Source organism: Perna viridis, chromosome 14, assembly GCF_037379345.1.
Source record: "Perna viridis isolate PV_CMFRI_1.1 ecotype Kerala chromosome 14, ASM3737934v1, whole genome shotgun sequence".
Classification (NCBI taxonomy): Eukaryota; Metazoa; Mollusca; class Bivalvia; order Mytilida; family Mytilidae; genus Perna; species Perna viridis.
Window position 1 is genome coordinate 21,240,682 of NC_142458.1, and position 13,698 is coordinate 21,254,379.

The following is a 13,698-nucleotide window of genomic DNA, read 5'->3' on the forward strand; positions in this document are numbered from 1 at the left end:
TATTAAAAAAAGCAAAGTTTGCCTTTTTTTTGTATTTTCATGCATTTCGTTAGGTATAAGAAAAGATATATGTAAGGATTAATTTTCATATTTCAATTCATTGTAGTGCAGCACTTACTTCTTTCACAGTTAATTTATTTATTTATTTATTTTTCTTTGAATAAGACATGTCAACTCTTTTTTTCATAAAGAACAGATCACCATCAAGGAAATAAACGGAAACTTAGAAAGAACGGTTGACATTTGAAATGTACTCCCTGATCACCACATTTATACGGTACACAAATGTAAGTTCAAATATCACAAGGGCATTTAATTTCATTCAGCTTTACAAATTTGAATTCAAAATTTGATTTTCATAATATCATGATCAAATGCAGTGAATGTCTTCCTTTAAATTTGGGTAAAGAGAAGCAGAATTTAAATAACAATGACAAGTCGGAGGTGATTCATTATAATCAGCTTCATTTCTTATTAATACGACGTAAACATAACAGATAGCCAGTGTCAGTTTGTATTTCGGTTGAGACATTTCTGGGACAAAAATATATCGTTCGTAAATTGAAATGGCACTATGTAAAAACAATTCACTATTTCTTGATATGATTGTTTGAAAAAAATATGTATGTATGGTTTTCTACCAATAACAGATTATGTTCACAGAAAGCACTATAGAATTAAAAAAATATAACTATTCAAAAGGAATCGTTTGTACGTTTCAAAACCTCAAACATTTGGTTTTTTTGCAATTCTAACATTGGCAGTATCTTAATTTGGAATAGACTGGTGTGTTGAAATAAAAAACTCATAGCATGTTAAGTCCCATTTGAATGTGCAAAACAATAAGTGAAATAATATGATTTGTATTCAATGGTTAAAAGATATGAAAAAAAAATAAAAAAATTATATAGTTACTCTTCATTTGTCTAATAGTTAACTTTTAATGCATAACTACTTTATTAATTATTGCCCTAAAGATATTTATCAAAGCGGCAAACTCTGAGAACAACATCGAGTTAACAATTTATTTCATAATTTTGGTGTTCAAATAACTAAACAAACGAAAACTGAATACAGGTCGATATTTTTCACTTTAGGCATCAAGTTTTCTTTTTTTTTTTTGTCATGACAGATGTTCTTTATAAAAGAAAAATATGACCTTATCGCAACACATGGATGAAACAATGTTTAAACAACAGGGAGGGAGCGTTACACACTTGTACTAGACCTTGCTGTATAATGGACGTCTTTTATACATATTTTGTCTTTCAATATGACGGAATCGGATGAATAATTGATATTATCCTTACTGTCACATGCACTTGTGCTTGTTAATGGCGTGTCGTAAAACTTATGCGGATGCAAAGAGTTTTGCAAATTTCTTTTTAATGGTGGAAGACCATTAAAATTAAGTTTTTGTTTTCTGCCAGTTGATTTTGAAAATGAGACTCCCGAGTAGTATGTCGAGTTTGTATAAACATCCAAATGACCTTTACAAGGCACAAGTCTGTTAAGCATTCGTACAAACACTCTTCTAAATTTTGTACTCATGGCTGAATATAGCAGGAAGTTCATAGCTGCATTCATTTGTATTAAGATGTTTGAAATGTTTCCAGCGATTCGTAAGTTATTCATTTCATATCCGTTTAGTTCAATTATCATTATATCTCTGTATGTGGAATAGACTATGAGTGTTGCAGACGGAAGTTGACAGATGATAAATACCGCAGCGACCCCTATAAGCATCATTGTTGTTTTGTGTTGTTCCCATTGACGCCTATCTCCAGATCTAGTTGCCGTAGTATTAGTCATTACTTTTCTCATTTCACTAGCTTTGAACACAGATCGAATTAATATAGAATTAAAGGTACACAGGGCAAGCAGGGGGATGAAAGTAAATACAATGGCAATAAAATAGTAATAACCGATACTATATGAGTCCTCTTGAGCAAATTCTGTCATCACAATTTTCGTTGTTGTTTCGTTTCCTTCTTTAGTAATAGTGCTAATTACTTTCCACTCGAAAAATTCCGGAAATGTACAGGCTAATGCACTAAATGCCATGAACGATGCAATTATTCTAGCTCTCTTAGGCGTGCAAATTACACGTCCTCTCATCGGATGACAAACAGCAATATAGCGTTCAACTGTAAATGTTACAGTCAACACAACAGACGCATTAGAGCAAATGTCAGATAGCACTCGACCATAAGGAAACCAGTATTTATATACAATCTCGTCTTTTATCATAGGATAATGGTTAAAACTTAATGTAAAACTAAATATGAGATAAAGGCAATCGAATACAGCTAAAAATGTTAGATAACAGTTCGTCGACGATTTCATCGATGGGTTTGTTAACACGGCTATACTGATAAGATTTCCCGATAACCCGATCAAAACAATGACAGGCACTAAAACCCGTTGTACGATAAACCGAGTCAATCTAAGTGTTTCCTGATTAGCAATTAATTCTGACATTCCATCGGTTATTTCTGTAATATTAGCATAATAAATTGGATCCAGCGTTGTTATTGAATCATCATTGAATGGTAAAACACTTTTTTCTGGCCTCAAAAGGTCAACCATCTTTAACTGCAAAGAAAATGCAAATAGATTACGTAACAAATTATAATGTTTTGAAACACACATCTATAGAAACCAATAGTATTTTAACGAACATTTTATATAGAATAAATCAGCTGTAGACATATGTTCAGCAAAAACTACTATAATGCAAAGTTGTCTTCACCTGATTACACTACCTTTACTCAATGAAATTCTGTGTGTAGCTGTATAAAATTAGAAAGAGAAAGAAATAAAGTATTATCATTGCATTGACATTTGAATCTATTGGCCACAGAAAATTAAAATATCTCACACCATTTTCCAACTATCTAATTTAAGCATTCCATCAGGTGTGATCGAAAAAAGATTTTTAGTTTGTAAATTTTATCTGACGATCACACCATGCAACGTTACGGTCGGACTTCATACTGTGTCTCCTCCTTGTCGTCATGTCGAAAAGCCGTTTACCTCAATAACCTTGCCCAAGCCATGGATGGAAGTATCGGAAAGAAGGGAGTAAAAAACATATGGTGAGCACCCCATCAAGAAGACACTAAAAGATATAGATACTCGAAAATAAAATCAGGCAGACAAGAACCGTTAGTTTTGGTACACAACTTAAGCACAGGAAAATATAATCTTTATTATGTAAAAAGTTAAGCCCAAGTAGAACTATCTCTACTGAGTACATGTCAATAACATATAACAGTACCAGGACAATTGACGAACAAATAAATCAACATATAAAAATTAACAAAAAATCATCAGGTTTAGTTAACTTAATTGATTTAAAAAAAAACAGGTATTTTTTCAAACTCTATATAAAAAGATGATTCAAATCATTATTTTGGTAGATTAAATATAGCATGGAGATTATATAAATTATCATATTTTTATCCTGAGGTTAAACCTTAGTTTATATACGTTTTTGGAAAATGTAACAATATTGTCTATGGTAATTGATCGTCGACCTGATTTAAATTCCAAAAGGTGTTCAATGTCCCCCTGATTGTTTCATCAGTTTGGTCTTTTGTAACTTGAAACTATCATACTTCAATACGATGGCATGTGATATCAATGATAACATGGTATGCGAAGCATAACTATAGATAGCGTGGTCTTGGTATCAATTAACTTATCACGTTAAAGACCAACTCGCTGGGAAAAAACTAGTTACCAGTTTCAAATGATTTGTTTCAATCAGAGTAAACAGTTCAAAGGAAGAATTGATCCAGACATATTGTAATCCGTTTTAACAAGAATAACATAAAAGCCCTTCGCTATGATTGGTTTGGGATAATGTGTTTTATTTCATGATGTTTATACCAGAAGGAAATTAGTTTGTAAATTCTGATTGATAAAAACATGTCTTATGACGAGTAAACGTTCGTCAATCAGGAAAAGATCCCACGCGTAATTTCAAAATGAAAAGAAAAATAACATTTAAATACATGGATATAAAATTAAAAGAAAAGTAAACCAGAGACCAAAACTGCTAGCAAAACCGACGAGAAGAGTAATAATCCTCTTCTGGTATTCACCTTTTCGGGAAATTGCTTTGTTCTTATGCATGTTACATTATACTTACCAAAAGCTTTTCAAATATTAAGTTTTTGTACAGCGTTCTTACAAACGAAAAGGACCAAATTACTTGTACTTTCTTGTACAATTGCATGGACACAAACCTCGGATACATTTTTTTAAAACTTAATCAATGAATAGAAATTTGAGATTAGAATGGACGATTGCATTTGCAATTGACTGTAGGTAAATATCTGACCAAATAAGAATGACTTGCCTGAAAAGAAACATGCGCACTGTTTTCATTTACGGGGTCTTATTACCCTCAATATTCTATCTAATTGTTGTAGTATATAAAATGACTGAATAATTCACGGACTAAGCGAACTATCCACGATTACAGCTTCTCAAATTGTTGTCCATTTGATATACATTACGTTACATTAGCATTATAGTGAGAACATAAAAGCATTCACCTATGATAGATTAAGCTCAATACCGTAAGTCAAATACTAATTGAATTTGTAATGCAATTTGCTTGCAATTCAACCGTTTTAAGTGTCAGCCTCTGTAAAAATCAAGCAGTAGGTGAAACATAATATGGAACGATTTTTTACATAATAAAAATCAAGGGAAAAAAATACAAGATGTCTCATATCATTTTGGTAAATTGAGTTATAACTCCATTGAAATACATTTAAAATGAACATTTCAAGGTCAGAAAACTCTATCAAAAACCTCATTTGAAAAACTTCTGAACATATCCAGTGATGTAGAGATCAAATAACGGACTTTTTAAATAGAGAAATAATCCTTGAGTGAAACTATTATCGGATCGATGAGTATTTGAAATGCGTTTTTCTGATTTTCTCATTTTGCCTGAGTTTTACAAGGACGTATACTCAAGGGAGAAAGAACTCGCTAATTGACATATGAAATCATATTATTTAAGTCTAGTTGAAACTGAGGTGTCTCATAAAAACGACAAAACAATGTTGTGTACTATCAAACAAGCCCGCTCATCCGCATTTCACTTCCATTATATCAATTATTTCGGATGGCAACACAGATTGCAAATTACCTTAATCTGTTCTATTTTAATATTGCTCTAAGTAAATTAAACTCAATGAAAGCTCTGTCTTTGAATTTGAGTACTTTCAGTATTGGTATTACAGGTTGCCTTACAACTGTCAATAACTTATACCAAAACATATCATTTCACATAACCTCAAATGTTGATTGATATACAACTAAAGGATGTCCATGTGAAAAATCAGTTCGTTTTGAATCGACAATGAATGGCACAGAAAATGATTTTTAATTGACCTCACCAAGCAACCATATTTAACTGAAAAATCAAAAAGTTGGCTCCCTTTTCAATGAATTTCAATGCTTCCAATGTAAATAATTCCTCTTTAATAAATGCAGTTAAAAAACAAAAGTCAACATTCAACTTTGAGAAAGGATTAATCTGCAATATGAAATGAATGCAATATTATTAATAAGGAATTCGCCATGCTACCAACTGCCTGGTTTGTTTGTGAACAATATCTAAAAGGTGTTTTGGAAAAATTTGTTCTTATTCTTTAAACAATTTAAAATTAAAAAAAAATTTCGTGTTTATTTAAAGAAACTAATATGGTTCACTTCTTATTCAATTCCTATTGCATTTTAATTACGTTTATAGTGCAAATGCAGTCTTATATTATCTTTCAGTAATTTTACCCCAATGATTGCCGAATTTTATCTGAACAATAAACGATGTAACGCGTCTCACTCAGTGTTTTTTTCACAGCAACAATTGATTAAATCAGATTGCTTATCTACATGTTTGGAATGGAAAAGACAACAAGCATGTCTGAAACGTTCTTAAATGAGTTGAAAAAAATGAAGGTAAATCATGTAATTTGCAGGCATACATGTTTTAAACAGTGATAAAGTGACTGCAACAAAAATATGTTTGATATCTTAAAAAGATTAATTACATTTCTTGAGACCTGTGGTAATCTAACAGTTCTCTGGTAGGTAAACCACAAGATTTTGTTTTATTGCAAAAGGTGACTGCGGATAGTTTATCAACTTGAAAGAGTAATCAAAGGAATCAAGGTTATAGCGGTAATCAAAAGAATGTAATCCGGGGACAAAGACTAGACATGGAAAACAGACATACACAACAAAGAGCATAAAGTAACTAAAATCTTACATACAACGTAAAAAAAGCAAATGAGCAACTCAGACTCCACTAAAATCTGGGAGCATGGACCAGGTGCACCAATAGGTTAAGCGTCCTCTGTTTTTCTAATTTTCTTGAAAAATTAATATCGTTGATACTTATACGTTCTCGTTCAGATTAGAATAGAGAAACTAACAACAAATACTGAGGCAAATGTAAACTTTATTTTTTATATTGTTAAAATAACAGACCTAATACCTTTAAGAGTTTTTTTTAACAATTAGGGATTATTTGTCTTCACAATTAAGGAGGTAGACCTAGGGTAAGGGACACAACTGTTAGAAATATATGGAACGTTTGTATTCATGATTTTACATCAATCTCTTGTAAGCATCAAGGTGACTTGGACTGATTTCATTCTGTTTCAAAGAAAAGCTTATAAAGTTTTGTTGAAATTGAATATGTTACAAACATATCACTAATATCATGAGTTATGTCCCTACCCTAGGTCTACCTCGTTAAGGAGATTTCAGTTTTTGAGCGATAATAATTTATGTTATTTTATACACGAATACTAAGAAAACCCCTTTGTGGCTTTACAAGTTTACTTCCTGTAAGCCTGAAATCAGGCTTTCAGTGCTTCTACGGTTAAATTAGCATTAATTACCACTGTGAGGGCAACACTTTTAGTTGGAAATACGTTGCACCGAAACTCAATTTTTTGGGAGGACAATATAATACAAAGTCTTGCCAACGAAACACCTTTAAAAAGTCACTTCGATATACCTGTAATGTATATTAACCTATGAAATTATGAAATAAATCAAAAAGTAATTGATTATTTTAAAAAGCACTCTGCACTAAACAATAGACCATTAAGGTATAGCCGAATGCCTATCGTTTCTTAATACTTTTGAATGACATTTTTTTCTTTCTTGGATACCACCGATTAACAGACACATGAATAATTTCAGTAAAACAATTTCCGGAATATCATTTCAGTACACGGAAGTAACTACATTCAGTAAAAGCAGAATCAAATAGAAACTTATCATAAATTCACCAATAAGAACCTTTGGAGGAAACTTTAACGAAAATCAGGATGTGTAATGTTATATTCTACTTATTTCAATTAACGGAGATCTCCATCATTCTTCTCCAAGGAGATTCCATAAGTTATTTTAATAAATATTAATGATAATGAAAATATAGTATATCGAGTCAGAGACTAGCTAAAAATAATTATAATCTATTGTTACTATTTGCATAGAACTCCTGTAGTATCATATGTAAGAAACATAAAGTCGGTGTATGCGATATATGTACGATAGCCAACGATTAATGATACAAAATGTAGATTTGAAAAATATATATATATATTTATATACAGTAGATCATATATGGGTAACATAGTTTAACCAGGAAAATGCAATTGTCCTCGAAAAACATTTTTTTCCTTTGAATGCAATTAGTTTAATCTTAGCTATGATTAGCCATGGCTGCTAAAACAGACTCCCATTGCACATACAGTCATTGTAAACATTATAAAGTGATTAAATACGAAAATAATGATAATTAAACAAAACGATTCTATTGGGTATCCTGGAGTAGGAACCATAAGGCTCCGCCACAGGAGGCTAAATTGCCCGACCCTACCCACCTCTCCCTATTTCCAGTGGCAATCAAAACCCGTCGACCCCATTATCCTTGTGTCCAATCCCTTTTTCATTTCATCATCATTTCATGTTCATTTTATCATCAATTTCATGTTCATGTTCATGAATATAGCTGAAATATTGCTGCTCGGACGTTAAACCCCAACAAACAAACAAACAAACAAATACTTCCCATGGAATTATTATTGACAACGTAGAAGTTCTTAAGAAATCAAGGAAAAAATAAAATAATAGCACCCTTACAGTCGTGTGATTAATGGCTGCTATGACGGGTAGTGCAGTTTACACTTTTTTATTGCACGCATATGCGGAAGAATAAATGTCAATATTAAAGTTTACATAAGAGCATTTTCTGCTAAAAAGGAAGTAATGATGAAATTCTACATTAATGCTGACAAATGCAAAGTGTGTTAAATAGGAATGGTAATACAAATGTACTAAATTTCCAATGTTTCGGCAAAAGTCACTGCAAAAATACGTTTGGAAAACTTTGTCAAATACAATTGCAGATTAATATAAATTGCACAAAAGTGAACTAAAATCATTTATTACGAGCTTGCAGTTCAACAATGTGCTCGGTGTTGTACATGAACCGCGTATAACGCCAATAAATTTCCAGACGTCAACGTGTCCTTACTTCATTACGATGCAGTATACACATTGGGTTTAGGTTAGACTGATCAACTCCAGTCAAAGTTCATCTAATCTTATAAAATAGGATAATATTCTTTTCCATTAAAGTCCAACAAAGTTTTTGATCACAGGTTTCTTATGGTGGACACAAGCAACAAAGCTTTAAAAAACTGCGTCCAAGAAAATCCCAATATTGTCTATTGGGCATTACATCGCTAATAAGTTGTGACTAGAATGTAGCACTGGATAGGTTAAGGTAAACATTGTTGGTGACGACGTGTTTGCTCTTAGTCCCATGCTATGTCCACAGATCGACTTTGTCCTCATATCCCATGTTGTAGTGTAAAAATACAGGAAGTGTATCTTGTAATAAATGTACGCAAGATCATTGTTCATGAGAATTCATGTTTTCTTGTCCTAACAAAGAATTTTTTTGGAACAAAATGACAAAATACAATAAATAACACTGATTCCCTGAACAAATACATCAAATTAGGATCCACTGTAAGCCTTGAGTATGGGACAAGTGCGCCGATACGTAAGCATCATCATCAAATAAATATATTTGCGGAAATTAGTATTTAACCGAATAGAAACAAAAACCTTATTAAACATTTGAATTCAGCTATATATCAATTAGTTTAAACCTTTGGCTCACAATCGTTTTGTCTGATATTGTATTACGCAAATTATACATCATTTAATAAATGTGATCGAAGAGACTCGTAAAACAACAAGGAAAGTGACTTTTATCCCATGGGATGAACTTAATTTAATCAGAAATGTCAAATACTACATGGAAATGGTCAATTACCATCAGAAATATATAATCTCTCTTACAACAGATGTAAATATGCTGCTTAAGCATCAATAAACTAATGTAAAGAGACGTTTTCCGGGTTTTTGTGAAGGGTTTGCATTTGAAAATTACATATTCTGGTTAACTGAGAACACAATTATTCGATTATTACCCAAAAGTAGGCGTTCAAGACTTATAAATCAGACATGCACGAATATTACGTGTTTTAGTATGATAGTTTGAGTTGTCAGCACATATTCAGTAGAGGACCATAATTTTTATACGCATTTAAAGAAATTGCAGTTTAGAAATATTACAAATGAACAAATGTCAGAGAGTAATCGTGGGAACCAAAATTCTAACGGGAAAAATTATAATTCAGGGAAAAATACCTAACAGGGAAAACAGACACACACAACAGAGAAGATAAAATAATAAAAAAATATACGTACAAAACAAAAATAAATAATTGACTCAGAAGTATACATTTACAATACCAGAAATAAAATGCATTTCTTTTGACACTAATTTCTGAACACAAATTATAGCCACGGTCGCTTACTGACATGGCAAAATAGTAATCATTTGTACTATATTTCGAGTGTAATTGCAATATATATTCAACCGGTAATATCATTGATACAAATTGCCTACTATTGCCAGGTTTTCAAGAATATATCTTTGATTTATCTTATTTATAATTTCCCTCACGTGAAAGCCTTTCGATCTTGCTTTAAGGTATGCTTTAGACCTTATGATGACCTTGAAGGTATTTATTGTTAAGGATATGGGTTGCTGATGCAATTATTGCGTTTAATCATATCCTATTTTTCCCATGGACATTTTGCATGTATAAGCTAAAATATTGGTGTTTCCAGAAAACATTTTTTTTACAAAAATACAAAAAGAAAATATAGAAACACAAAACCTAACACTAAGTGTGTCGCCAAATTTAAATGTACTCTGGGAAGGAAAAATAGTTTGATACTTGATACTATATTATAAGATACTGTGAAAGTACTTTTATTAGTGGGTACCAGTTTAGGGGGAAATTATCAGTTCGTGGATTCTTGAATTCTTGCATTTAACTAACCCACGAAATCCACGGAAATTGGTGCCCCACGAATGATAATATTTTCACAGTATATACTTGTCATATCATCTGAAATAACTACCATCAGAAATTATAAAAAAACATGTACTACTGTAATTACATATAGTGCATGAGATTAATTATAAAAATATGACATTTTCAAAATGCATGAACATATACACAATACAAATGTCTTGAAGTGATTACAAAGAAGAAAAATCCAGGAAACCAAGGTTATAGCGGTAATCAAAACAATGTGATCCAGGGACAAATACCAGACATGGAAAACAGACATTCACAACAAAGAACATAGAGTAACTAAAATCATACATACAAAGTAACAAAAGCAAATGATCAACTCGGACTCCACTAAAAATTTGGAGCAACGGACCAGGTGCACCGGTAGGGTAAGCATCCCCTGCTTTTCTAGAAACACCCACCGAGTTGCTCATTAAAAGTCAAGTCCGGGGTAGACAAACGAGGAAAGGAAAACTATGACCAATTGAATAAACTAGTTTTCATGGTGCAGATGGATGCACCATATCAATCCACGAGTTCATGATGACGACCATAAAACTTCTGTTATGATGACTTCAATCTTGTAGCAACATAATCCGGTTCCAGAAGCCTATTTGTTAGATTGCTAGCACGATACAAAAAGCCTGCGTACTTTAGGCAAGCTCTGGCATACTGTATGAGTTGTGATATGAACACTCCATACGCAGGTGCTGAAGAGATGTTGCCACAGATGAAAGGAAAGTTGACAATTTTGAATGAAAAGTCATCACCTTTGTCGCAAAGTTTGGTCAAAAGTTTTCCTTTACCACCGATTTCTAAGTGTAGGGAAAGATATGAGGCTGACTTCACAGTGTCTGTAGTATTCTTTATTTCAAGTTCTTTGGGGTAGATGCAATGTATCAAATCCCCGAAATTAGGATTGTTTAAAGACAATTCGTCATCTATATAGCGGAAACTAAAATTAAAGGATCTAGCTAAAATATTTGTGATTTTTTGGATCAGATCAGCTATTAAGTCCGCCTAATAAGAGTGAAGGAATAGGTCAGCAAGTAAAGGAGCACAATTTAATCACATTGGAATGCCGACCGTTTGTTGAAAAACACCTCCACCACACTGGACAAATATGTTGTCGATTAAAAATTCCAGCATTTTGTAAACATCTTCCTCTGTATATTTGGAAGATGACTTGGTAAGTGTTTCTTACAAATTATGAGGAATCTCTACCAAGAACTATATATTTGTATCTAGGTGTACCATCTTTTTAAAAAAAAAAACGATGGATAATGTTTTTAAGTCGGGATTTTAACTGTGTATGGGCAATAGAAGTATACCGTGTTGAAAAATCATAGGTTTTAATGCTATTATATTCAGATAGTAGTCTTGAACTGATTGTCTCCAAAAGTTCTTTCGAACTTTTCAGGATCCACATTGAATTAATACCACTACGGGAGTAACAAGTGTTGTGGTAGGACTGCAGACTATCTATGACAGTTGTGAGTATAGAAGTTAAAAATTTTGAAAGAGGTTTGGTGGTACATTTTGCAGATCCAGCTATGAAACGTTGTTTGTTTGGATTCTTGTGGAGTTTAGGAATTCAGTACATAGACGGTAAATCACAATCATCGTCCTTGGTAGAGAGACTAAAAGAGGAAGCACAGATTTACGTTTTTCCACAATCTCTTCTTTGGAGAGTGTGGTAGCAGTATAGGTCTTATCACTGCTATTATTTTCTACGTCTACCTCTGATAATAAACATTGGATTTTGCAGACAAAAACAATATTGTTTTTGGATTTGTCTGCTGGTACGACAACATACTTGTCGTGTATAGTAGACAATGTTTTTGCTACATCGGGATCTTTGAAAACCGATATCGCCTTGGCACTCATCGACCTACTTAAAACTTTCCTTCGTTTCAAAATTAAAGACCTCACGGCCTTTAACCACCCTGACAAAGAATCAAGCTTTGCGTATTAGATGATTATACATTGGAGTATAAATAAGTATTTAACGAAATCATTTCAGAAAAACATATGGCAAACAGAACAAAAAAGACCATCAAAGAGCAACAAAACTGTATTTGATGAAGGCAAATTAACAGTAGAGACATTGAACACATGTGATCTTCAGGAATATATGCAAAATTATCTTTCAACGTGATTTGTAAATTTAGCTTTACGTATTAGATGAATTAGCGATTATACATTGGAGTATAAATAAGTATTTTACGAATTCATTTTAGAAAAAAAATTATTAAAAATTTCTAAACGATTTTAAGACTGGGTATAAATATCAGCAAACGGTCGACTTGTTCGCAACTTTTTCTGATTTCTTAAATTATTGTTAAAATGTTTAGATGTGAATTTGTAAAACTTAGTATAACCTCATGTATACAAAAAGAAATTGTAAATTTTGTTTGAAATTACGATTTCGTTTATTGAAAACTGGTACCTTATGAAAAAGAAATACGAGTCAACCGTAAAAAAGAAAATATAAGACGTTGAAAGACTTAACAAAACGTCGATACTAATGAATATGTAGCTAATCATTTAATAAAATTTAAATTCCTGAAAAAAAAGATATTCATACAAAGACCAAAGAATAAACGAGCAAATTCAGTCAGAAACATTATGTAAAATTCCTTACAACCTCTAAAACATAATAAACAAAAACAAAAGAAACATTTAATCAACAAAACAGAAAAACAAAACATAAAAGGAATTGGTAAGTATCTTAGTGATATCACACATACCTAGAACCATATCCAATACGAAAAACATTCTGTTTTGATAAAACATCCGTATATTTCATGAGAATTTATCCGCAGTAGTTTAGATATGTTGTATTTTTTAAGATGCACCCGATGTCCTTTCCGTGTCTGCTTTAGGCGAAGAAAATAAAGACGTAGATTTGAAGATTTCCAAGTTAAAATATCACGGTTATAAATGGCACCACGTGGTGTCCAAGAGAACATAGATATATTAAGCTTTGACATTCATGAAGGCAAATAATAATAATTATATTAACAATCCCAGAACATCAATCATATTATTGGATCAGGTATTATATAAAAGAGTCAGAGCCATGATCGAGCACGCGAATTTTTCATGCAATTTTGATCAATTTTCACCACTTATTGATGGCAATGAGAGTAAAAACGGATAATTGTTTTTGCTTCATGAAATCAGGGAGACCTCAAAAATGCAATCAAATAATGTT

General features: G+C 32.1%; 1 protein-coding gene across 1 annotated transcript; it reads right to left on the reverse strand.

Annotated features, from left to right (window-relative positions):
• Positions 1-1,011: 1,011 nt before the first annotated feature.
• On the reverse strand, positions 1,012-13,465 carry LOC148598609 (sex peptide receptor-like). Its single transcript, XM_088561049.1, has 2 exons — positions 13,232-13,465; positions 1,012-2,595 (listed from the first exon to the last, which is right to left on the reverse strand). Exon 2 carries the CDS (start codon positions 2,587-2,589, stop codon positions 1,210-1,212), a length of 1,380 nt encoding a protein of 459 aa, XP_088417175.1. The 5' UTR covers positions 2,590-2,595; positions 13,232-13,465; the 3' UTR covers positions 1,012-1,209.
• Between the last annotated feature and the right edge of the window lie 233 nt (positions 13,466-13,698).